Below are 27,889 nucleotides of genomic sequence, written 5' to 3'. Positions count from 1 at the left end.
CTGTTAACAGGACTATATCGGGCCAGAAACCAGCCCAGGCAGCGTGTAATCTTAAACCGAGCTCACGGACATGAGGTTCGGGGATCGAGATAAGAGCAACAGTGCAAGATTAATTTTATATTTAATCGCCTTAAGGGAACACTAGATAATACACTATATACAAGATGGGATTTACAGATATCAGAAGTACAGTTGCAGATAAGTTATGGCTGCAAACAGTTGTACAGATGGATCAGTTACCTTGTTCCTTATGAAAAAGCCTGATGTTGGCTTTCACAGGGGAGGTGCTGTGGAGCCACGAGTTTTCCTGGAACTCCTCACACGTGTTACGCACTTGACCTCTCCGAGAAGAACACTCACAAATGGCCACTCTGATTATAATGAACCTACGTATCTCCTGTCCCATCCCACCTTGTGACCTAAGACTGGGCTGGACATGGGTTGTGCCTGTAGTTTCCAGAAAGTTTTATGAATTGGCAGTTTTCCTCATATCTCCACCCCTGAGTGTCCCACGTTGAAGATATGATAATCCTATTTCTAGTTATGATTTGATCTATCCATAGTTATGAAACATGATAGGTCTGTGTTGCTTCCCTTGGAGAGTTATTAATTTTGAGCTGCTCTGCTTGTTGCACTATTAATAGAACATATGTGTGACGTGCGCCTCATTGTCGTTAAGCTGGAAATATATCTGCCCTATATGTGGGAGCAATGTGCTCCTTAATATTGTAAGTCTCAAAGTATAAGATTCCTGTTTGAAGCTGGATGGACAGTGACAGCTGACTGACATATGAAAGTCATATTCCTTTTCATAATACTCACAGATACAAAGGGGGTATAACTTCTGATGACCAGTGTTTTTCCATTGTTGGGCGATAGAACTGGCACTGAGCTGGTGACTCATTTGTTTCAAAATCGGTTGTCATGAAGAGACCACTTCTTTAAGGCATACATAATACAAGTTGGGTAAGACTATGAATATTTGGAGTTCAGTAAAATCTTAAGTATTCTCTAATTGAAACACAAGTCATCTGGGTGTATTGTTAGAGTTGGACGCAACATTTGGCTCCATTATTACAGATACTCACCCTACAGTGATGTCAAAGATGTTGCTTCCTACAGAACTAGAGACCGCCATGTCTCCCAGTCCCTTTCTTGCCACAATCACACTGGTGATGAGATCTGGTATTGAGGTGCCAGCAGCCAGTATGGTAAGACCCATTATCTCCTCCGAAATGCCAATGGTTTCCCCAACCTAGTAGAAATAATGTGTAGTTACACTTTACCTCAGATGCTACCACAATGAATGACCCTGTGATAATCTACTGTGCACATACTGGTGACAAACCTCTATTTTTTTGCACCTTGTAACTATATGCCATTCTAGTTATTCATGTATTTACTCCATATTATATTGCTTTTTTTTTTAAATCTTGAATGGCAACCCACCATAGTAATGGTAACACTGGAAATATGGTAGTGTCTACAGTCATCTGTGATTTACTATAGGAGACAGACCGATCCAGATTTCTGAATTGATGTCTCACTATTGACCCGATTATACTACACGTTCTATGTATTCCAATGTCATTTGTACATTTATTTTTTATTTATTTTTTATACAAAGCTGCAATCCAAACTAAACAACTCCCACTGCAAATTAGGTCTTGTAATAAAATTTAGAAACTTTCTGCATTTTCAATAAACCAGACAGGAACAATTCTATATAACTTGGAACAACTAATGTAAAGAGAAAATGTGATGTAAAGTCAGACAGTGGCTTCTGGACAGGTTTCTAAGGAATATTAGACTATTTGTTATGGCAGTGGCCTGCAGTTCACTGATACTCTTGGGTTTGTGTGCCGTAGCCACCTTCTTCAAATCCCAGTACAAATTTTCCATGGGTTTCAAGTCAGGTGATTGTGATGGCCTCCTGGAAATCTTCCAGGACTTCTTCTGAAACCAAGCCTTAGTAGTCTTTGAAGTATGCTTGGGATCATTGTCTTCCAATAGGACAGAGGACATGATGTTGTTTTCTTATGATTTATCAATATTTGATTTAATACATCTTCCCCTTCACACATGGTAACTCTCTAGTGCCAGAGAGGGGAATACCATTTCAAAGCATCACCGAGCCACCGCCATGCTTCACTGTACACATCACTGAGCCACCGCCATGCTTCACTGTACACATCACTGAGCCACTGCCATGCTTCACTGTGAGCATCACCAAACCACTGTCATTATTCTACATAGGCATTATAGATCCACCTTTGTGCTTCACTAGAGGCATCAACGTGCCATCTCCATGCTTAATTGTAGGCATCGCAAAGCCACTGCAGGGTGTTTTCTTTAAGCATAGATTTCATTCTTCCTCCACCAAACTACTGATTCACAGGTCCAATTAAGTTCCAGTTTTGTTTCATTGCTTCGAATCCTAAAACGTCTGTGGCTTATCTACATTACTGTTCTAGGGGGTGATGTGATATACTGAAAGCAAAGGTTCACAAACTTTTGCCACTTACAGGTGTGATATTGGATTATTTTCCTTAATTAAAAAAGACAGGCTAATATTTCTAACTATATCTTTGTTTTTTTTAATTTGTCCCACTTGTCTTTCACCTTCCATGAAGAATAATCATACCTATTGATGGCATGTATGTGTACAGGGCTGATATGAGACCTTGTGACTTAGGAATACATAGTCCCCATTACATTTTGTGAAGGCAATTGTGACTAGAGAGCGGACCTTAATTGAAAATATCCCTAAAAAAATGGGATCTCTGCACATCATACTTATTTCTCAACTAATCAAAAGATAACAGTATATTCTGGTCATAAAGGTCACCAAGGAAAAGGATGTTTTGAGTGATCCAAAATTGAGGGTATGGGTGAGAAATCAGTAATGGAAAATAAATCCTAGTAGACAGCTAGTGTTTGCCGCTTCCATCAAGGACTCTCCGAATTTGACATGTGAGAATCTGGCATCCAACCTCTTAGCGCCTTTAGCTGGCCTGCATATAATTAAGAGAAAAAATCTGGCAAAGTTATACCCTCAAACTCTTTGGTTATTTGAAGGGTAGATAATTTTCAGTTTGGGCCGATAACAATCCCACACAAATGAAGACAGGGTGTTAAGTAAGATTTAGGGATAGGTACCACACTGTGTTGTTAAGTATAACTGAATTTTGGCAATAATATCATCATAGTTAGGTTTATGTGTCCCGGCACTGATAAAGGTAGATTCCCCCAGAGATTACACTTCAGTTTAGCATAATCTAATAGTGGCGGAATGTTAGGAGAGAGATCCCTTTTACTGTCTTGATGAATGTTGATCCCTAAATATTTAAAATGTGTAACCACTGGTAACAGTGACAAGAATCTAAATGGGGGGAGGGCCTGCATGAAAGTGGCATTAACATAGATTTGTTACAGTTTATAGAATGGCCAGAAAATCTGCCAGATGTATCTATAGTAGAGAGAACATGAGGCAAAGTGTCCTCGACCTGGTCTATAAGGTTATGTTCACACACTGCATATTTTCTTAACCACAAAGAAACAGCGTTTTTGGGCCCAAAAAATGCACCCGCGGCAAAAACGCAAAAAACATTTTTGCTCGTTTTACTGCATTTTGCCCAATGCGTTTTTTAAGTCAAATCTAATGACTGGAAGTGCTCAAAAACGCTGGCAAAAATGCAAAAATAATTGACATGCTGCATCTTCAAATACAATCAAGATGCAGACAAAAAAAAAATGCAGAGTGCGGACAGCAAAATAGAAATCTCAGACTTTGCTGGGAGAAGGAAATGCATGCATTTAGGTGCATCATTGTGACCTCAAAAATGCACCAAAAACACAGTAAAAGATGCAGTGTGTGAAGATCGCCTAAAAATGATCATGTCATTAGCATACAACCCAATGGTATCTGTCTGATCAGCTATAGATATGACTTTGATGATGGAAGGCCATTTATCACTACCTTAGCTTTAGGGGCCACATATAGTAGATGTATCCATTTACTGAAGCTTTGGCCAAATCCAATTTTTGGATGACATGCCACCAAAAATGGCCATTCTACTGAATAAAATGCCTTCATGCCATCAAGGGAAGCTATTGTCCCAGATATTCTCAGGGTGTAGTAAACTGTATTGGACTACCGTTTTGCACCCTACAGATTATTATGGAAGTGCTTTTGACCGGCCTAAACCCTGTCTGGTCTGGATGTATTAAATAAAGATTCACATTATTGAGTCTCATAGCCAGAATCTAAGTAAAGGTTTTATAACTGTTTACTAAAGAAATAAGCTAATTAGATCCGAAATCCATAGGATCCTTCCCTTCTTTTAAAAAATGTTTTTGTCCCTTCTTTTAATCATACAATAATGTTAGCTTCATAAAAGGAAGTGGGCAAAGACTTTCCCTGGGACGCTTGCAAAAAAAACCCTCTAGAAGGTGGAGAATTAAAAGTGATATCTAAAATACAATTCCAGTGGGAGCCCATCAGGGCAAGGTGCTTTTATTGTAAGCCATGTCACTCGGGGACCTGATCATTTCTTCTACACTGGAGATCAAAATTAGAGAGCAACACACAAAGGTCGTTGTGTAGTCCTCTGTGATTATATCCTAACATTAGTAAACTTGCAGAATTTTAAGCTTATTTCATAAATTAAACTTATTCCAAAGCACAAAATAAAAATGTAAATGAAAAAGATCACAGATCAAAATTAGAGAACACTTTTTCAAATACCTGCAAGTTATTGGAGTTAATCTGGGACCTGGTGCTAATTTCCTTAATTATCTGACAAACCCTATGTAACTGGCAGCCTAACTTTCTAGTTTGCACTGACTTTGCAAAAATGGTGCGTTGTTGAGGTCACAAAGATGCACCAAAATGCATGCATTTCCTTCTCCCAGCAGAGTCTGAGATTTTGCTGTCCACACTGGGCATCTTTTGTTGGCTGCATCTTGGCTTTTTCGAAGATGCACCCAAGATGCAGCATGTCAATTCTTTTGCATTTTTCCAGCGTTTTTGAGCAATAGATTTGACTTAAAAAACGCATTAAGGAAAACGCGGTAAAGGATTGCGGTTTTGGTGCGTTTTTTTGGGACAAAAACGCATCTTTGTGGTAAAAAAAAATAAAAATACATATCCTAATAGAGGCCAAAGAACCTTAAATGGGTTTTCCCACAAACAACGTTAATCTTAATCAATAGATCTTGGAATAATAATAATTTCCCAAATTGGATGCGTTTTCAAAAAAATGTTCCAGTGCTGAGATTATATATATATATATATATATATATATATATGCACACATACATACATACATACATATAAATATATATATATATATATATATTTATTTCTTTTTTTATTTTTTTTTGTGTCCCTGCTATGTAATGGCCGTTTCTGACTGTACATGGACATGGTCTGATCATACCACATCTCCTGGGCCGGGGAGAATGGAAGAGTATAACAACATTACAGCATGGGATCATAGCTGTTTATTTTTGTGAGGTAAAACATTTCCCATCCTGTTTTTTAAAATATTTTATCTACCTTGCATAGAATTATTTGTGATCCAATGCTATAACGTCTGTATGCTTTAACTCCCCCGCCCCTGCCCAGGAGCTGTGTTATGATCAGACCATGTCCATGTACAGTCAGACACGGCCATTACACAGTACATAGCAGGGACACAAAAAAATATATATATATATATATATATAATATATAGTTTTCAATAATGTTTTATTGCATGAAGAAAGTATATTTAAAAATATTCATGAATTATGAATTGGCTTCAAACTTTCAATACATATAACTCATAGTATAAATGCTTATAATTTTATTTTATATCAGGGAAAAGGAAAAGATGGGAGGGATGAGAGGGGTAAGAATATTTTATTAGGGGAGAAAGCAGGGGAAGAATAAGGTAAGTGGGTAATAGGGAAAGAGGTTTGGGAAACATTCCTGCTTATTTAGTTCATGTAAAATATTGCTATGATCGCTTATTAATATTAAACAATTGTTTAAAATACATAATATAACTCTTAACTCTATAGGGCTTATTAAAGAAAAGAGAAAACAGAAAAGGGAGAAAAGTAAAGAAAAGGAAAAAAAGGGAAATCAGCAAGGGGAAGGGGGGGAATTAAAATTCAAATCTTAGATTAAAATATCATTGGAGAAAGGTTGCCTTTAAATCAGGAAATGCCGATTGTGTCACTGATCCATGGACTCCAGCGTTTGTGGTAGGAGGAAAATGTATTGTTTATAATTGCATGTCTTTCTTCATACTTATGATGGGAGGATAGTATGTTAATGATTTCATTAATATTTGGGCATTCTTTCGTTTTCCACTTTGCTGCTATTAGATTTTTAGTAATTAAAAAGAGGTGGATGGCGATGGAAACATGGGATGGATCAATATTTTCAGTTCCTAGAGACAACAGGGCCATATGTGGAGAAATAGAGATATTCGATTTTGTAATTCGATTCAGCAATTTAAAAACTTCAGACCATAAAGTTTTAACTATTGGGCATTTCCTGAAAATATGGAGTACATCGCCTATTTGGTTACACCCCCTCCAACAGAGAGGAGACACGTTTTTGTTCAATTTGCTTATTCTTGAGGGGGAGTAGTACCAGTGGCTCAGGAGTTTATAGTAGGATTCGTGCAGTGTAGCTTAAATGTTTGAGTTATAAGTCGCTTTTAGGGCTTTTTCCCATTCCCTTTCAGAAAATTGTTGCTTTAAACTATCTTCCCATTTAATCATGTAGTCCATTTTTTTAAAACTAATATCTTCGTTGAAGTTGTTGTAAATGCTCCTAGTGCTCTATATTTGCTTATTGTCTATGTTACTGTATAACATACTAACAATTTCTGGAATTGGATGTTTGAAGGATAGTAGGTTTTTTATGGTGGATCGTAAAGCAATAATTATTCTGAAGTCATTGTCTGAGATATTATATTTTATCTTGATATCCAAGAAGGTGATAAAGTCTATTCCATTATATATATCTTTTAACTTTTTTGGACCCTGTTTTCTCCAATTTGGGGGGATATTTTCTCTGGCTATATAGGCCAGGAATGTAAGAGGAAACTTTTATCTGTTCAAATTTAGTTGTGTCCAGTTTATTTTTATTTCCCTTAAGGTTTTTCCAGATTGCGATTGTAGAGGCCAGGGTGGGGTGTACAGGGAGAGGAAGGTTAGTATTTTGCAAATGGCGTAAAATAAGATGGCCTAGCGATGTATAGTTATTATAATCTAGTTCCAGATCCATCCATGCGTGAGATTGATTGTTCTGAATCCAGTATATGCTTTGTCTAATTGTTTGTTTTGTAATAATTTAATATATTTGGTAAACTGTAACCTCCTCTTTTTTTGTGTTTCAATAAAACATGCCTAGCAATCCGCGGCCTCTTGTAGTTCCAGACATAGCATTTCAGGATGGTTTGTAATTTACTCAAGTAATAGGGGGGGATTAAGAGGGGAATGCATCTAAAATAATATATCTTTGGTAAAATCATCATTTTGAATGCGTTAACTCTCCCCAACCAAGTGATTTCATGTTTTTGTAAATTAGTTGCTTCTTTTTGGACTTTATCAATTAAATCTTTCATGTTTATGTCTATTAGAGATTGGAAATTATTTGTAATTTTAATACCCAAGTAGTTCAAGGACCCCTCTACCCATTTAAAAGATGATTGATTTTTAATGTTGCTAATGACCCGATTGTTTAGAAAAAAGGGAAGGATTTCAGATTTTTCAGCATTTAGTTTATAGTATGAAATTTTGGTGAATAATACCAATGTGTTTTGTAGTTCCATTAAGGAGTTTATTGGGTCGGAAAGAGTGAGAATTGTCATCAGCGAATAACCCTAATTTGTGATGTCGAGCTCTGGTTTGAATTCCTTTTATTGCTGGGTTAGATCTGATATATTCTGCCAGGGGTTCAATAGCTAGTATAAATAGTAAAGGGGATAAGGGACATCCCAGACGGGTTCCATTTGATATTTTGAAGGGACTGGAAAGATGATTATTAGAGTAAATTTTTGCGGTGGGGTTGGAGTATAGGGCCAGGATGGTATCAATAATTTGTTGGTTGAAGCCGAATTTAAGAAGGGTTAATTTTAGATACATCCAATTGATTCTGTCGAAGGCTTTTTCTGCATCAAGAGAGATAATCAGGGATGGTATCTTTTTTTCATTTATACGAGAAATCAAATTTAAGATTTTTCTTGTACCATCTGGAGCTTGCCTTCCTTCTATAAATCCCACCTGGTCGTTGTTTACTATTCCCGGCAAAATAGTTTTTAATCTTTCAGCAATCAATTTCGCGTATATTTTAACGTCCGAATTTATAAGCGAGATTGGTCTGTAATTATTTACAGAGTCCAAATCTCCTTTGGGCTTTGGCAAGACAGAAATCGTTGCTTCAAGCATTTCGTCGGGAAATTTGCCCATTTTTGCTACTTTGTTGAAAACCTCGGTCAAGTGGGTTGACAGAATAGGGGAATATAATTTGTAATATTCATTAGTGAACCCATCTGGCCCCGGAGATTTTTTGTTTTTAAGACCACTTATTATTTTGTTAATTTCTACTACAGTGAATGGGGCATTGAGGTTATCAAGATGAGTTTGGGAGAGTCGAGGAAGTTTTAATTTTATCAAGGAAATTTTTAATCAAAAGTTCACTTGGCTGTGGAGTATGAGAGTCTTTATTTAGATTATATAATTTAGCATAAAATTTGGCAAATTCTTCCGAAATTTCTTTGGGATGGGTTATTATTGGACCGTCTGATTTTTTTTATCTGATTAATTCTTCTTTTTACTCTAAGTTGTACTAGTTTTCGGGCCATAAGTTTGGAGGGTTTATTTACAGATAAGTAGTAGTTTGAATTCATGGTAAAATGAAAACGTTCGTACTCTTTAAATAATACTTTTTTCAGTTCTATCCTAAGATCTAAAATTTCTTTATGAATGGTAGGGGAATTAATATGGGATCCTTGTAACTTACTTTCTTTTTTACTTATTTCTGTCTGTAGATTATATATATTTTCTCTTTTTCTTTTTTGGATAGCCCCCATTTGGATTAAATTACCCCTCATTACTGCCTTATGAGCGTTCCAGATCGTTGTTGGGCAGATTTCATCGGTTATATTCTCTTTAAAATATAGTTTTATTAGTTTTTCAATTTGGGGTTTATAAGTTGGCGAGTTAATAAAAAAGGGGTTACATTTCCATAGAAAATTATTTTGAGGAGAGGGTCCCAGGATCACTTCACACAGGACAGAGGAATGGTCCGAAAATGTTCTAGGATTTATTTCTATTTTCCTGAATTTCGTGATAGAGAGGGAATTACTTAATATGAGATCTATGCGTGAAAACGAATGATGGGAGTCTGAGTAAAAAGTATATTCCCTGGAGGATGTGTTAAGGCACCTAAATACGTCGAGCATTTCCTGATGAATCATCCATTGCTTAAGAGATTGTTTTTTGAGTCGATTAGGTGCCATTGAATCTGTTATTATCTGGAACCACATGGAAATCACCCACAATTATCAGGTCCCCCACTCTAACCTCTTGTGTTTTATCTATCACCCGATCTAGAAATCCTATTTGTGCGCTATTTGGGGAGTGGAGGTTAACTAAAGCTGGTGTCACACACAGCGACAACGACGTCGCTGCTACATCACCATTTTCTGTGACGTTGCAGCGACGTCCCGTCGCTGTCGCTGTGTGTGACATCCAGCAACGACCTGGCCCCTGCTGTGAGGTCGCCGGTCGTTGCTGAATGTCCAGCTTCATTTTTTGGTCGTCACTCTCCCGCTGTGACACACACATCGCTGTGTGTGACAGCGAGAGAGCGACGAAATGAAGCGAGCAGGGAGCAGGAGCCGGCATCTGGCAGCTGCGGTAAGCTGTAACCAGCGTAAACATCGGGTAACCAAGGGAAGACCTTTCCCTGGTTACCCGATATTTACCTTCGTTACCAGCCTCCGCCCTTGCTGCCAGTGCCGGCTCCTGCTCTGTGCACATGTGGCTGCAGTACGCATCGGGTAATTAACCCGATGTATACTGTAGCAAGGAGCCAGCGCTAAGCAGTGTGCGCGGCTCCCTGCTCTCTGCACTGTGACATGTAGCTGCAGTACACATCGGGTTAATTAACCCGATGTGTACTGTACCTAGGAGAGCAAGGAGCCAGCGCTAAGCGCGGCTCCCTGCTCTCTGCACATGTAGCACAGCGACGTTATGATCGCTGCTGCGTCGCTGTGTTTGACAGCTAAGCAGCGATCATAACAGCGACTTACAAGGTCGCTGTTACGTCACAGAAAATGGTGACTTAACAGCGACGTCGTTGTCGCTGTCGCTTAGTGTGAACCCAGCTTAAAGTACATGGATTGTTGTTTATCAGGCATGTTAAGATATGATATCTGCCTTTGTCATCCTTAACTTCTGAAAGCAATTTAAAGTTTAGGGAATTTTTTATATAGTGATGACTCCTGCTTTTTTTTTGTCCTTCAAGGCTGAGTAGATATTTGAATAGTTCTTGTGGGAGAAATTTGGGTGATTCATCCTAGCAAATTTTGATTCTTGAATGCAGATGATATCTGCATTAGAGGATTTAATCTCTTTCCAAGTCAGGTAACGTTTTGCTGGGGAGTTTAAACCTTTCACATTGTATGACAAGATCTTTGTTGCCATGACGTTATCAAAACGCTCGAGTAATAAAGTAGAAAGGGAAGATGGGGAAGAGAATTTGAAAGGATGAAAGATGAATGAGGTATGAGAGAAGGGTAGAGGGGGGTAGAGAGTCAGTACTGAACAAAGGCGGAGTAAGAGAGAAAAGAGAGAGAAAGAAAAGATAACAAGAAACTATAATTACAACAGAAGATATAAGATCTATTAAAAGCGAAAAATTATAAGAAAAAAACCTTATTTAAAATTAAATTTCCTTAGCAACTAGTAATTACCTTCACTGTAAATAGATATGTCAATACAAACAGGTTAATAAAGTATTTTACCTATAGATTTACAACAATAAGTATCAAACACCTACAGAAGGTATAATAAAGGAGAGAAACAGAAAAAAAAAAAAAAAATTCCTTTACGTGTAGCTGCGTGCCTGGTAACCAAGGTAAATATCGGGTTGGTTACCAAGCGCAGCATCTTCCACGCGGCACTGGGGGCTGGTCACTGGTTGCTGGTGAGCTCACCAGCAACTCGTGTAGCGACGCTCCAGCGATCCCTGCCAGGTCAGGTTGCTGGTGGGATCGCTGGAGCGTCGCAGTGTGACATCTCACCAGCAACCTCCTAGCAACTTACCAGCGATCCCTATCGTTGTAGGGATCGCTGGTAAGTTGTTTAATGTGACTGGACCTTTAGAGTCGCAATGAGCCTTAAACCTTCCTCAGGATATAAATTGGAGTTATTTTGTTCTTAATCCAGACCAGGAGTTTTGTGGGGAAACCCCATTTATACAGAATTCCCCATTCCTGTAAACGTTTGGTAGGATCTGTAAAAGGTCTCCGGGAGGCAATTGTCTCTCTAGATAAGTCAATGAACACCTCTATTTGATTATATGGCTCTGGAAGAAATCTGTTGTTCCTCATGTATCTCAAAAGAATCTCCTTGGTACTAAAGTAGTTAAGTCTTAATATAACGTCTCTAGGTAGATCAGATGGTACAGTTCTGGGTTTTGGAAGTCTATATTCTATCAATTGTTAATTCGGGCTCTGACAATCCAGGAATAGCTTTACGGATTAGATTTTTAACATCGTCTGCAAGGTTATTATTCGATATGTTTTCCGCTATGCCCCTCAGTTTTATGTTGTTTCTCCTAGATCTATCCTCGAGATCTGCCACTTTATTTTTTAGGGTTGTTAATTGACTCTGGATTTCACTTTGATTTTTAGAAAGTTCTTCAGTTTTGTTTTTGACCTCTACAATTCTGTTTTCATTGTCCGATATCCTACTATTGACCGCCTGAAGGCTATCTTGTAAGAATTTTGTCTGTTTGCTGATTGCCAAATCAATATTCTCATTAATGGCGTTGAGTAGGCTCCCAAAGAAAACCTTGATATCGTTGTTTCCGAATCCAAGAATACTATCCAGTTTGGCCAATGTCAGAGGATCCCTGGCAGGAGACATAAAAGCAATAGAGTCTATTCTTAGCCTTTGTTTATCCGGGCTTGTCACTTCTGAGTCATCACTAGAATCTGAGATCGAGCTATAAGTAGCAACATGTTTTGTGGAAGGGTTTTCTTCATTGTCTCCTCCTTTTCTTTTGAGTGAAACTGATGAGTAAATATCCATATGGGAAGAGGTCGATGTGTCCAGATTGTCATATGTAGAAGGAATCAGTTTAGTGGGTTTAATGTATTGTTGTTTATTGCTATCATTTGACATCCCCCCCATCTTGGTATGACATGTTTATTTTACCTATTATCTCGTTTTGTTTTAAACAGTCTTGATGGTGCGAGGATATATGGTTTTGTGTTTTCTTAGGAAATATTTCTCCTTCCAAACTTGTACCTTTAAAAGAGTCACTTTTTGTTTGGGTTACCATATTTTGATTAATCCCGAAATCTCTTGGGTCTGCCTTTAAGGTGTTAATTCTAGGATCAGGATTCTTTTTTTGGAGTTTATTACTCGTATTTAGATTGAAGGTTTTCTTTGGAATATACACTGGTTTCACTTTCTGTTTAGTGTCTTTACTCATCTAAATATGTTTTGGTGTACTGCCCCTTTAAATATTGGCTTAAATATATGGATTATTTCGTAACCTTATGGTATAAGGCAGGGTTCTTTAATATTTTTAATAAGTCCTCTTACTAGTGTAGGAGCTGGATCAGCCTAGCTACGTTGAGTTGAGCTGTCAGATCCAATGTAAAGTGCTTTCCTGGATATCTGCCGCTATCAGCTATATCAGATCCTCTGGCTGCCACATATCATTGGACACCACCAAGTCTGCAGCATATTGGATAGGAGGCAGAGGTTTATGCAATTTATTAATGACTTTTACTGACTGTCACACTTGTTCTTATGCTCTTTTGCAAATAATGAGTGGTAATATATTCTTTATTGATAATAAGAGGGTGCCATCTTTCCAATGTAGCTATGAGTTTTACTTTCACTTTACCTCAAACCGTTGTTATGGCAACAACACTTGCTGTAGCTCGAGCTCAATTCTTTAATGGGCGTTTTAAAGTTAATAAAATCATTAAATTATGTATGTATGTGAGACAAAAGGTTTTTCAGCTGGTCTTAGCGAAGACTAGGTATAACAGTGAGACCAGAGCAGAGCTTTATTATGGGAGTGTGAAGCGGTAGGAAGACTATTACAGTGTAGTACAATTACACTTACATCACCTCACCAACTTCTGTCTCTAATATCTCAGCTATCCCAGCTCCGATTTTGACGAGGTAAATTTCTACAGTATCCTGGGGATCTCCAAAGTCCAAGGAGTCACTAATGTAGAAGGATCACAGTCTTGAAACTTTTAATATCGTTGCTTTTGAGGAAATCCAAGGGAGCTCACTTTCACTTGCTGCTACGTCATTGGCTCCGCCCACAAGCCCCTATATATATATAATATATATATATATATATATATATTTTATTTAATTTTTTTGTGTCCCTGCTATGTACTGTGTAATGGCCGTGTCTGACTGCATATGGAGCCCCTTATCCTGACATTATGCTGTCCTGAAACCAGTTGGCAAGCCTTGTATCAAGCCTCCTGATGATCCGTGTCCGGGGAAACGCGTTGAGGCAGAACCGGGGCAATTTTGGGACTCACACATGAACCCTCTGCACACGATAAGTGTTTGCATATGGACATGGTCTGATCATAACACAGCTCCTGGGCGGGGGAGTTAAAGCATACAGACATTACAGCATTGGATCACAAATAATTCTATGCAAGGTAGATAAAATATTTTTAAAAAAACAGGCAGGGAAATGTTTTACCTCCCAAAAATAAACAGCTATGATTCCATGCTGTAATGTTGTTATACTCTTCCATTCTCCCCGGCTCAGGAGATGTGGTATGATCAGACCATGTTCCTGTACGGTCAGACACGGCCTTTACACAATGCATAGGAGGGGCATATATACAGTATATCATTATAACAGCACAGGAACATTTTTTTAAAGGGAACCAAACATCAGGATTTTGGTATATAAGGTAAAGCCAGTGCAGTACTGGCACTATCCGGCACAGGCTGTACATACCATTAGTGGGCAGCTCGGATGTTTAGGCTGTGAAATCCAAGTTTATGAAGTTTAAAAATGCATCATCTATTTGACTGACCGTTGCACCTCTGCTGATAATATCCGGGCAGGTTATGCACATGGATTCACACACACACACACACACACACACACACACCCCGCCGCCTGTTCCTCCCTCTCTCTGGCTGTATGCAAATTTCTCTATTCAGTAACACTGCATCGGAGTTGGCGCCTGCGCTTATCTCCGGCGCCATGTTTTTGAAGCCCGCATTACCCAGTTTTGTGCCTGAGAGGGCGGCATATGTGCCCTCGCTTCTTCAGATCTCGTTATGACCACTGGAGCGCGCGTTTGTCACAACAGGACTGGAGAACAGCTGATCTTACCAATTAGCTGCAGCAGACGATATCGTAGCTGCAGCTAATCAGGGTAAGATCAGCTGTTTTCCAGTCCTGTTGTGACCGCGCGCGCTCCCGCGGTCATAACGAGATCTGAAGAAGCGAGGGAGCATGCGCCGCCCTCTCAGGCACAAAGCTCTGGGCAATGCGGACTTCAAAAACATGGCGCTGGAGATAAGCACTATGCTCAGGCGCCAACTCCGACGCCGTTTTACTGAATAGAGAAATTTGCATACAGCCAGAGAGAGGGAGGAACAAGCGACGGGGGGCGTGAATCATGTGCATAACCCACCCGGATATTATCTGGAGAGGTGCAACTGTCATTCAAAAACATGATGAATTTTTTAACTTCATAAACTTGGATTTCACAGCCTAAACATCCGAGCTGCCCACTAATATGTACAGCCTGTGCCTGATAGAGCCAGTACTGCACTGGCTTTACCTTACATATACGAAAATCCTGATGTTTGGTTCCCCTTAAACACATCCAATTGGGAAAATTATTATTGTTCCAAGATATATTTATTAAAATGAACTTTAACATTAACTGTTTGAGGGAAAACACTTTTAACATAATTTCTGATATTTGCATTTGACTCAATCCTGTTGACAGAAGTAAAGTCTAGTGAATAGGCAGATATACAAAGCCGGTATAATCTGTAGACTGTGAGCTCTCGCGGGCAGGGTCCTCTCTCCTCCTGTACCAGTCTATGCCTTGTATTGTTCACAAGTATAGTACTTGTTTTATGTATACCCTTTTTTCACATGTAAAGTGCCATGGAATAAATAGCTCTATAATAATAATCATTACTTCTCATTCTACGAACTCACCTGATGTGCCCACCATACCATAAGATAAGAAAATACAGCAATCCACATTATTGAGCCCAGGAAAGTCAGCACAAAAAACTTTCTTGATTTCTGTAACAGAAAATGACAATGTTTGCTGATAATTAGATTAGTTTTCAGTGGCCTCTCTTCACTATGAGGTCTGCTTCGACAGGGACAATAGTGTGATTCTGAAAAAATTGTGACTGAGGTTCTGGAATGAATCTCCAAAACATAATGTGAAGAGAACCTAACAAATGTACAGTATATCTCAAAAATGAGTACACCCCTCACATTTTTGTAAATATTTTATTACATCTTTTCATGGTACAACACGGAGGATATGACACTTTGATTTAATGTGAAGTAGTCAGTGTGCAGCTTGTATAACAGTGGAAATCTGGTGCCATCTAAATAACTCAACACACAGCTATTAAAGGGGTTGTCCAGGTGAAAATACTGTCTACAGTCACTCTAAATGAAAATGGTCAAATTGTGATCCCCGTATTCCTTTAACATCTGCAGGAGTACTAGCAGCGCTCTTAGGTCTACTTTGAAATGACACCCTCTGGATGTGACACTGAGCACATGCACTCAACTTCTCATTGCGAGGCCTGTTTTCAGTGGAACCTGTCTTGTTAAACCTTGTATGGTCTTGGCCACCGTGCTGCAGCTCAGTTTCAGGGTGTTGGCAATCTTCTTATAGCCTCGGCCATCTTTATATAGCGTAACAATTCTTTTTTCAGATCTTCACAGAATTCTTTGCTATGAGGAACCATGTTCAACTTCCAGTGACCAGTGTGAGAGAATGTGCTGAGCGATAACACCAAATTTACCACACCTGAGACCGTGTAACACTAATGAGTCACATGACATCGGGAAAAAATGGCTAATTGGGCATAATTTGGCCATTTTTACTTACAGGTGTAGTCACTTTTGTTACCAGTGGTTTAGACATTATTGGCTGTGTGTTGAGTTATTTAGAGGGCACCAAATTTACACTGTTATACAAGCTGTACACTGACTGCTTTACATTGTATCAAAGTGTCAGATATACAGTGTTGTCCCATGAAAAGATAAGAAAAAACAAAAATGTGAGGGGTGTACTCACTTTTGTGATACAGTATATTGATAGTTGATATTTATTCGGTGTAAATGTGTTTAGTTAAATGAAAGAATAATAAAGAATAATAATAAATTATATAACTTAAATGAGTCAAAGTTGCAATACCAGGCACACCCCATGTACAAGAGTGTCACTGTTTTTGAAAAAAAAAAAAAATATACATGTAATTATTCCCTCCATCTCCTGGCTTATTCAGATAAACGTATTGTATTCTGTATTTTGCATGCAAAACCGATAGCATATGGAGAGCGCACGGACCAATGCAAGTCAATGGTGTTACCCAAGAGCCGATGACCCACATGTAAGGAATCCAGAATGCACTAGGCTCATCAATTTTTCAGATCAGAATCACCCATTAAACTCAATGGGTAGGTTAAAACTATGGAAGTCATACGAATGATGGCTATTTTATAATTATTCCTTGCAATTATTCAAATAGAAAAAAATATTTGCACTTATTGTATTTTAAATCATTGATGGATAAAACAATGTAAAAAATAGACATGACATATGGATGACAACATGAATGAATCGTCGTCTGTTTTTTTTTTTTTTTTGGGGGGGGGGGGGGGTGGACAGTTTTTGATATGCTTAGACAATCCCTTTAAGTATCTTTCATTGTTACTTACTGGACTCCGAACATCAGGCACAGTCAACCACAAAGGGAATACAATGGGAAGAAGTAACAGGTATGTTATTTGCTTTCTCTTCGTGTCAGGCCACTGCAAAGATAGAGGTTCATCAATTTCCTCCTCTTCATCATTGTCATCTTCATCACTGTTATCATCATTGCTGTCATCCTCATCATCACTGTCCTCTCCGCTGCTGCCAGATCCACCTCCTCCATCACCCGCTTCAGATGCATCTTTCTGTGGAGCGACAACGCAATTTCGTATTGCAAAGGGCACACACTGAAAGCCAGAAAAACAATCCTCTGGTATGTGACAGATGAGTGAGAAGATGACATTGCTGTGGTCAGAAATTTTGGACCAGCGCTATTTTCCTGAATGAAGAACAGTGTAAGCAATGGCCAAAGATTTCTGTTATTGAAAATCAGACCTAAAGATCTACAAAAAGGCCCATTACTATCAATAACCGTATGTGGACGGCGGCAGTGCCCTTAGTTCTGGAGATCACCAACGTCATCGTATCCCATACTTGACACATCAGATTATTTCTAATGGTTTTTCGAATTTAAGAAATTACTGTACAATTCAAAAATGAGCAAACAATTCACCAATGACCATTTTCCTTCTCTAGCCGATATGTAACGAACAATGGCTATAAAAATACACATTTTGTAAAAGTGCAGATTGTGGAAATAATCACAAATTGGTTCTGGTAACAATAAGTTTTAATTTCTCCTCAAGTTAGGTGATAACCTCTAAACCGGTAGGGATTTGATTTCTAAAACTTTGGTCTTCACCTGGTAAATGAAGAGGCAATGTGCATGCTCAAGCACAGCTGCACTGATTCCCAATGAGACCACAAGAGATAACTAAATACATGCTTGTTAAAGTGAATCTGTCAGCAGGATTTGCTACCTGAGGACAGCATGATGTAGGCAAAGAGACCCTGAATCCAATGAGGTATGACTTAGTTTACTGGGTACAGTGGTTCTGGTATAATCAACATTTTTAGATTTAGTATGCAGCGGAGCTGAGAAAGCTAAGCCTGCAAACACAAGGCTCTCTACATACAATGTCTATAGACAGTGTGCTTTTTATCAGAGGTGGCGAATTGTTGGACTACCAGGCACAAGGCAATGCAGTATGAGCAATGATAAGGTCCTGGTCCTAAAACAATCATTGCAAGTAAACAGCAGGCACCTTTATAAGAGACACATCACTGAAATCTGTGTTTTAACCCCTACAACATGTCCTCAAATTACATAGCAAAAAACCAGTGACAGATTCACTTTAAGGCCGTTAAACTTGGATGGGCACCTTAAACGAGTTGTCCAGTTATACCATATTGATGACATATCCATAGAATTGTTAATTAATATAAAAATTTCCTGGTGCACACAATGGTTTAATAAGTTATCCCTAGCTGCAACAGAAGATAGATTAATGAGCATATGAGATTGTGAGAAATATAATTGAAGTGTCAGCCTCTGGCCACAGGATGTCTGTTATCTCTTGCATAAACTCTATGGTGTACCTTAGGACTCTATTGTAGGCCTCATGGTGAAGAGCAGTGGTTCCGATGACGAGAAAGAGGGAGGACATGAATGAGCGAGGTCTGTTACCGTCGTACCTGCTCTGGGTCATGCTAAGTACTTCTATACCCTCGACTTAGCCAGCGGGTATTGGTAAGTGCCAGTAGCAGAGAAAGAAAAGGCAAAGACGGTGTTCATCCTCCCTAAGGGACTCTGAGTTCAACAGGATTCCATTTGGTCTTTCAAATGCACTTGGAACATTTCAGCAGTTATTGGAACATTACCTGGGCAACCTGAACTTTGAGTCCACATTGACTTACCTGGATGATGTGGTGGTGTTTGGGACATCGTTCAAAGATCATCTGTAAAAACCATGGCAGGTCTTGCAGCGACTTTGAGATCATGAACTGAAGATCAAACCCAAGAAATGTCAATTGTCCCGAGACCATACAGAGTATCTGGGTCATGTAGTAAGGGGTACGCTTAGCCACCAGTAAGGTTGAGGCCACCCGGAAAAGGCCTCAACTGGGTATGTTGCAAGAAGTTTGAGCCTTTTTGCGACTGGCGGGATATTACCGGCGGTTTATCCCAAAGTTTGCCCATCTGGTTGGTTTTGAGCTAGCTGCTGAGAGGCAGAAATTGAGGACCCAACAATCACCCTATTGAGTAGGATCCCCAACAACAGAAGGCCTTGGAGAATGTGAAAGCTGCGTTAATTAGCTCACCGATTCTGGCGTACACCCGATTTGATACTCCATTACTGCTCTCCACAGACTGAAACCTACATGGACTGAGAGCAGTATTTTCACAGTACAAGTTGGCTGGAAAAGTGTTGACTTATGGAAGCTGCTCCCTAAGGGAGAAGGAGCAAAACAAAACAAATTACAGTTTGTTCAGGTTAGATCTCCTGCATTGGCTTGGTCCTTGACCGAACGATTTGCAGAGTACTTAACAGGGGCCAAAGTGGAATTAATCTATTGGCATATCTGGAGAATGCTAAACTGGGGGCACTAGAACAGAGGTGGATGGCATGGTTGACTAAGTTCAACTACTGTATTAAGTTACGGAAGGGAAAATGGAAACGGTGATGCATTAGCCAGGGTTCTGATCGGAGCCACAGATAGGAATGTTTATGATGAACTCGAGGACACGGAGACCCCTGACTTTGGCTGACTCCCTATCTTCCCGAGCATGTTATATTTAAGTGGGGAGGCCTCTGGGATGGCCAAAGTGCTTGAAAAAACTCCTGAAGACTGGGAGCGGGCCCAGAATGACAGCAGAGATTTGGAGTGTAGGAAATACTTGTTAAAGAACTGTTACCAATATTTGGCCCCTGCCAGAAGAGCGGGAGGGACTGCCTCAGTGGGAGAAAAGCTGCTGCGTCAATGGTATAAACTCAATGTGAGTCAGGATTTCTTGTGTCGCAAGATCTATCTACAGTCATAGTTGCAGCACTAACAACAGATTGCTACTTGACTTAAGGGTACTTTACATGCTGCGACATCGCTAACGATCTCGTTAGCGATGTGAAATTCTAGATCGCAAGTGCGATCTTTCGAGATCGCACATAGGTCATTTTACGCATGTGCGATCTCGAAAGATCGCACTTGCGATCTAGAATTTCACATCGCTAATGAGATCGCTAGCGATGTCGCAGCATGTAAAGTACCGTTTAGTGTCATAGGACTTACACTCAATAGGCCCATGAGAGGGCGCTTCACTTCGAAAGTGAAAAGACTTATAAGTAGTTACAGAGAATGGTGTACTGCCCAAAGTTGGAAAAGATGGTGATTGAAGTGTGCCAAAAATGTTGAGCATGCCGGTTGAGCAAGGATTTATAACAGCGTGCCACTTTTCAAACCATTCAGACGTCCGCCCTGCTGGAGATACTCAATATATGCTATGTGCAAATAGGGTACTCCAGTTCAGTACACTCACACTGTTTAGTGATGAAAGACCATTCCACTAAATCTGCAGTAGGCATACCTACAAGAGACCAGACTGCAGAGTAAGGCTAGTTTCACACTTGCGTTCAGCGGAGTCCGTCACTATGGAGAATAGCGCAGTCCGTTAACGCACTGCGCTATTCTCCATAGACTTGTATGGACAACGCACTGTAACGCAAGTGTCTGCGTTGCATCCGCTGGACGACGCAGCGTCGTTATTTTGACGCTGCGTCGGGCGGAAGGAACGCAGCATGTAACGTTTTTTTGAGCAGCGGAATCCTCTGGATTCCACTGCGCATGCTCTCTCTGGCTCCCTCCACCCGTAACCAGGGTACACATCGGGTAACCAAGGAACCCTGGTTGTTGTGTGTCGGGAGCCCGACACTTCGCCGCTCGGCTCCGCCCCCTCCCGCACTCCGTATGTATACACACACACACACACACCTATCCCCCAGCGATGCAGTCCCCGCGGCACTGACGTCCTCAGCCATGGCCCCGCTCGGCTCCACCTACTTCGCACTCCGCCCCCCGCTGCCGGCCCACGCACACATTGTCGGCGACCGAACGATCGGTTGATCACCCGGCGGCCGGCTACTGGTAGTGATCAGCTGATCACCTGGCGGCCGGCTACTGTGAGTGATCAGCTGATCACCCGATCACCCGGCTACTCTGAGTGATCAGCTGATCACCCGGCGGCCGGCTACTGGTAGTGATCAGCTGATCACCCGGCGGCCGGCTACTGGGAGTGATCAGCTGATCACCAGGCGGATTGCGTTATTTTGTACGATCCGTAGCATTGCGTTGTGACACTATATGCAACGCATCCGTTGCATGCGTCACACAACGCAATGCTACGGATCCCGTCCAACGCAAGTGTGAAACTAGCCTAAGCCACTAAGCTGCTATGTAGTCACTTCCCTCAAATTTTTGGGTGCCCACGGCACATTCATGCTGATCAGGGAGCGTGTTTCCAGGATGCATGTTTCCAGGGTGCATTAATGAAGAAACTTTATCGCCTGTATGTTATTGAGCAGTCTAGGACAACACTCTGCCATCAGCAAGGCAAACGGTAAAGGCTGCTTTACACCAGACAATCTATCGTGCGATAGATCGTCGGGGTGACGGTTTTTGTGACGCACATCCGGCATCGCTGGCGATGCCGGCCTGTGTGACACCTCCTAGCGACGCAGTATCGCTCACAAATCGTGAGTCGTGTACTGCTCGCTAGGTTCCATAATATCGTTTAATTTAGTTGTTCATCGTTCCCGGGGTAGCACACGCCGCTCTGTGTGACACCACGAGAACGATGAAGAGCAGCTCACCTGCGTCACGCGGCCGCCGGCTATGTGAAGGAAGGAGGTGGGCGGGATGTTTACGTCCCGCTCATCTCCGCCTCTCCGCTTCCATTGGCCGGCGGCCGTGTGACGTCGCTGTGACGCCGAACGTCCCTCCCACTCCAGGAAGTGGACGTTCGCCGCCCACAGCGAGGTCGCACGAGAGGTAAGTATGTGTGACAGGGGTTACAGACTTTGTGCGCCACGGGCAGCGATTTGCCCGTGATGCACAAACGACGGGGGCGGGTACGATCGATTGTGAAATTGCACAATCGGTCGTACCGTGTAAAGCCCCCTTAAGTGTGAACATTTTAACCACACCATCCCTTAAATGCTGTGGACCTTGGAGAATGATCAGAAGGTGCGCTAGCTTGAGTTCCTGCCTGAACTGATGTGAGCCTTTTACAATTAGGTCTACAGCACGACAGAATACTCACCCACATACTGATGTTCGGGAGAAAAGGTAGGGAAATTGATTATCTACGCATGATTGATCCCATGGCTGACCCTCCTTAGACCACTACAATATGGGCCCAAAAGCACCAACGGCACTTGAGAATGATGCACAGAGTGGTGGGCGATCGACTGAAACAGGTGGCACATCATGACCTAAGACCAGTGCAGAAGAACGTGTTTCCTCCGGGGGAAAAAGTGCTGGTAAGAGCCAAAAGGCGGTCTGAGAAAATAGATGACTGGTGGAAGGCGATACAGTATGTGGTGAAAAAGAGTATGGGGCCCAATATCCCTGTGTATGAGGTTGAAGTGGTGGGGACAGGGAGGCTGACTAGAAATCTTCATCGCTACATGTTGAGGTGGTGCCCGTTTGAGGTACCAGCGGCCATTGAGGCAGTAATCGAATCCAAGCCGAGTGGATCTGCCTGTATATATTGATTGTTGAGTCGCACCCACTCCCTCGCAGGCTGGGGACCCGTCTGTCATAGTGTTGTCCACCAGAGAGAGTTTTTCACAACCTCAAGTTCCCTCTAGAGACGATGTACAGGAGGAGACTACCTCACCGGCCTAACCTCTGTTGTTCCATCCAGAGATGATGTGCAGGAAGAGACAACTGCCTTAATTCAAGCTGTGGCTTCCTCCAGAGATGATGAACAAGAAGAAGTGACAGTCCCAGCCTTGAGAAAAACCACTCGGGCCACTGCGGGTGTACCTCCACAGCGCTACGCCCAGGACGATTTAATTTGAGAGGTTGTATCGGAAACTCCAACCTTTAGTGGGGTGGCATGTAAGATTGTGAGGAATACACTTGCAGTATTGGGCTCTAAGTTGGACACCAAAAGTAGATACTTATCTAGGCTTGAATCTTGTGAGAACAGAACTACCTAATCGTTAGCATCGACATTCATGACACATTACCATCTATACATCTTTGCTAGAGGTGGTTCAGCCTTCGGCAAAAGAGTGCTGGATCAAGGAGCAGGGTGCTGTACCCAACCCTAGAAATATATTGGTTGACTATTGCTTGTCAAATGCCGTTGTGTGCTGCCATAGAATAACCAGGAAAGACTAAAATTTGTTTACCCGAAATTTTTATGTTTCTTAAACTTTGTTAACAGTAGCGTCCAGGCATCTTCCCTGTGTCAAAAAGCTTGTTGATTGGTTGTGTCACAGCCTTTCAACAAGCTTTTTTTCAGCATCCGAACAGCACTGGAACTCCAAACTCCTACACGGACTTCAGTGAAAAGTTTGCATTTGAGTTCAAGCCGCGGAACTTTACAGTTTGTGTTAGCATATCCCTAGTCAAGATGTATTTGAAGTGTGGTTTGAAGCTGATGGGTGAGAGTGCCGGACCCATATAAAGACTAAAATTTGTTTACATGAAATCTTCATTCCCTCCAGTCTGTAGGCAGCACAGACTTCTATCCCTATGTTAATTATATGTACTATTGCTGCAAGAACTTACAATTTACATGGTATGGGGTCTTCTTACTTCCTTTATTGTAGAGGACGTGGGAGTGTCTACTTAATTGATGATTGTGTTTATTGCTCATTTAACCTAATTTCTGTTCCAGCCAGGGAAAAAGTAGTAACCCATTGTGTGCTGTCTATGGACTCCAGGAAATTAATACTTCAGGTAAAAAAAAGTTTAGGGGTCCAGCACCCTCACCGATCAGCTATTATTTACTCCAGTGGATGATGTAAAGTCATGGTTTGGAGAGGCTTCATTGAATGTGTAGGTGCTGCCACCAGCTACTATAGAACAGGTCCTATTTGTTTGAATAGCAGCTGATCTGCAATATTTACTGCAAACTCTACACATTGAATGGAGCTATGCTTTGAATTTCCATTCCAGTCCATGATTTTACATGTGGGTGCTGTGGTGTCGAACGTCCCTTAATCCTGTAGATAAACAATTAATTTGGAATGACTGGACAACCCATTTAATAATTGCTGAAGTGTAATATTTTCTAGGTTATTCATGGTATTAAGAACTCACAGAATATGCCATAAAGGCACACCACATCCCACTGCATATAAATCTATGGCTGCCTGTAGAAGGATAATGACGCAAAAGAAACTGGAAAAGATGAAACGCAAGAGGGTCTAACCCAAATAATCACCAAGGGGGGCTGTGAGGCACAACTCTTTAAGGTACATATAAAAGAATATAGCAAACCAAAGGAGATGAACAGGTTAAAATCTGCGCTGACAAAAGTCCACTGATGAGCATAGGAGTCAAGACGTATTTGAAGTGTGGTTTTACTTGTCAATGAGTTTCAAAAACGAATCTTCATCAGTATAAACCACAAGAGATGCATTCAATTCAATAAACTGAATGCATCTGTTGTGGTTTGTCTTGATGAAGAAGATTATTCTTCCAAACACATTGACAAGTAAAACCACACTTCAAATATGTCTTCACTAAGGATGTGTGAACGTGAACTGTAAAATTACGGGGCTCGAACTCGAACACAGACTTTCACAGAACTCCATGTAGGAGTTCAGAGTCTGGGTGCTGTTCAGATGCTAAATAAAGTTTATTGAACGAGTACAGCACATACAATCAACAAGCTTTTCGTCATGGGAAAGATGCCTCGATGCTGCTGTGAACAAAATAAAAAAAAAAAAAAAAAAAAAAGCTTGGGGTCCTCCCTATTTTTGATAACCAATGCAGTAAAAGTAGACAGCTGTGGGCATGAGAATGTTCTCAGAACGAAGCGCCATACGTCAATCGCAATCAGCAGCAGACCTGTAAATTCTCATGAGAAATTTTTGGTCTGCCAATGACTGAGAGTTCTCAGAGCAGGGCTCCATAGGATTCGATTGACATCGTAGGACATTACACCATTGGATTAAATTGAAACGTCAAGTAATTCTTTTTAATTAATTAACTGGTGGACGAGGGAGTGTGGGGAAGTTTTTATCCAAATAAACAATTTGTATTACTGTGTGTTTAACTGTACACTTACCGGGTTAGTAATAGGAATGTCTGATAAATGCCTCTCCATTAATAATCCCTGGGCTTGATTCCAGCTGCCAGTTCAAAGCTGACATGAAACCCAAAAGTATTACCCTGATTGCCACCACACTAGGGCAATCAGGAAGAGCTGGGCAAAGCGCCACAATTGGTGCATCTAATAGACGTTCCACTTCTGGGGCAGCTGTGGTCTGCTATTTTTAGGATGTGAAGGGATAAATAACCATGGTTATCAAAAATAGGGGGAATGCCACACTGTTTGTTTTTTTAAATTATTTAAATAAATAATTAAAAAAAAACAAAAACGGCATGAGGTCCCCTCTAGTTTTGATAACCAGCCAAGGCAAAGCTGACCGTTAAGGGCTGCATCATGTAGCTGTCTGCTTTACCTGCGCTGGTTATCAAAAATAGTGGGAAGATCACGTAATTTTTTTTATTTATTCCCTATCCACATTTTTTTGCAGGTCAATTGTCCTTCTCTTACACCCTTTTGCTTTCTTTTAAAGCCTCTAGCTCTTACTGCAACAATTTTACAGCCTTTTTGCAACACAAAAGTTTGGGTTCCCCTAGACCCATATGCGATTCAGGGTGCAGGATCAAGTTCAGTTGAAGTCTGGGTACTGGACCGAACTTTTAACTAAAGTCCGGCAGAACCTGGGGAACCCAAACATCCACCGATCCGCGTATCACTAGTTTTGACTTCTATGCTCATCATTGGACCTTCAGCAGGGCAGATTTTAACCCGTTCATCTCCATTGGTTTGCTGTAGTAGGATAATGTGTCTCCATATATAGTACAATTAGTTGTGCTGTACTTTACCAACTTTTTCTTACTTTCCAAGTGTGAACTTTTCCTGTATATTGTAATTGTATATAATCATCATAAAGAATTACATAGAAATAAAAAATCTCTTTTTACTTTGATGTGTTTTTAAATGCTTTATTTTTTGGGTCCTTCTAGTTCATAATGATTTGTAGTAAGTGCAAGCAAGTAATGGATTTGTCAGAAAGTAGGTATCTGGGAACAGAATTTTATTTTCTGGGTAACTGAACTATTTCCCTGTAATAAAATGTTGAACTTTATTCCCTATAATCAAACAGATCCCTATATAATAAATAAGGAATTATAAGAATTGCCAGCTTGGCCCACAAGAATGTTAGTAGAGAAGGATTTCACCCCCAAGTATCTTGTTACATCTCACCTTTAGAGTGCACTCCAATTTGGGGGCCCAGTCCACAAAAAAGAACTGTAAAATAGTTTACACTTTAGAAAACTATATATTAGTTACGTGGTCTCAGTCCTTACACATACATTAATATGAATCCCTGGTAGTTCAGGAGGTTTTCATTTTATTTAGAGGGGCAGTCAGGGTCGCCACGTTCTTCTGTGTCATGTACAGCTTTTTTTATGAGGCATCTCTTCCAGCACTAAGTATATTTTTGTGTTTGATCTGACTCATTCCCATCTGGTAGCAATATTCCTGTAAAGCAACGAGATGTGGTAGAAATGAGCCAAAACAGTAGTATTGCCATGGTCCAGACCAGAGAAGGGCATACCTCCTTGTCCGGTACTTGACCCCAACATCCTGAATGCCTCTTGTGATTACTAAACTCCCAAGATGTCACATCATAGTATTACATGATACTAGTAATCATAAGAGATGACCAGGTTGTTGGCATAAAAAAGTTCACGCTTCCCTGGTCTGGCTGCCACGGAGTTCCAAAGAGGATGACCAGGGCAGTACAAATCTTTTTTTCTTCATCTCTAAGAGGTGACATTGAAATTATTGAAACACTTCTAGTAATATTAATACACTATGATATGCCAAGGGCAGGGCGTGAAGGTGTGTGGTACACAAGATGCCATTCTTTTAGAAAATTTGACTCCACTTTACTGGAAATGTTATACATATGTAATCTTATCCATCTGTATGAAATGGGAAGGGTAATGTGGTAATATGAATGCTGTTATGCACCAACTCACAGATCGGAAAATGCAATCGCTCTGCTGAACCTGCAGCCCTGGCTCCTGTACAGACTAGTATTCCAGCTGCACAGTCCCTAAAGGCCCCTGCACAGACAGGAATATCCATGGCCACAGGACTAGGAGCTAACAGCTCGGGCCTTGCTTCCTGATCGGCCTTTGAGTTGTATAGTGTACCTCCTCAAATACCAGGGAAAAGGTTGCTAAGCACAACAACCAAAAAGAGCAAACATACAAAGAAAGCCTAAACCCAAAAGTGAGGTAACACAAAATACGAGCACAAGTGAAAGAAGGAGTAATAATAAAAACAAACAAGGATGACCTCCCACAACCCTAATCAATAAACTAAAGATAGGTGCAGGTAAGACAAAAGAGATAGTACAGTCCCAATCCAGACTGGTCTCTGTCCAACAGGCACACGGGCTGATACTCCTTAGCAG

General features: G+C 40.7%; 1 protein-coding gene across 1 annotated transcript in view; it reads right to left on the bottom strand.

Annotated features, from left to right (window-relative positions):
* SLC24A1 (solute carrier family 24 member 1) overlaps nt 1-27,889 on the bottom strand; it is a 95,717-nt gene that overhangs the window by 1,341 nt on the left and 66,487 nt on the right. The window contains exons 6-9 of the mRNA XM_075342858.1: nt 26,668-26,712; nt 17,222-17,461; nt 15,470-15,559; nt 1,089-1,255 (exon numbers count right to left, since the gene is read on the bottom strand). Coding sequence (XP_075198973.1) covers nt 1,089-1,255; nt 15,470-15,559; nt 17,222-17,461; nt 26,668-26,712 — 542 coding nt within the window. The remainder of the gene's footprint in view (nt 1-1,088; nt 1,256-15,469; nt 15,560-17,221; nt 17,462-26,667; nt 26,713-27,889) is intronic.

The sequence above is a fragment of the Anomaloglossus baeobatrachus genome, chromosome 4 (assembly GCF_048569485.1).
Source record: "Anomaloglossus baeobatrachus isolate aAnoBae1 chromosome 4, aAnoBae1.hap1, whole genome shotgun sequence".
Taxonomy (NCBI): domain Eukaryota; kingdom Metazoa; phylum Chordata; class Amphibia; order Anura; family Aromobatidae; genus Anomaloglossus; species Anomaloglossus baeobatrachus.
This window is presented reverse-complemented; position numbering and strand designations above follow the sequence as displayed.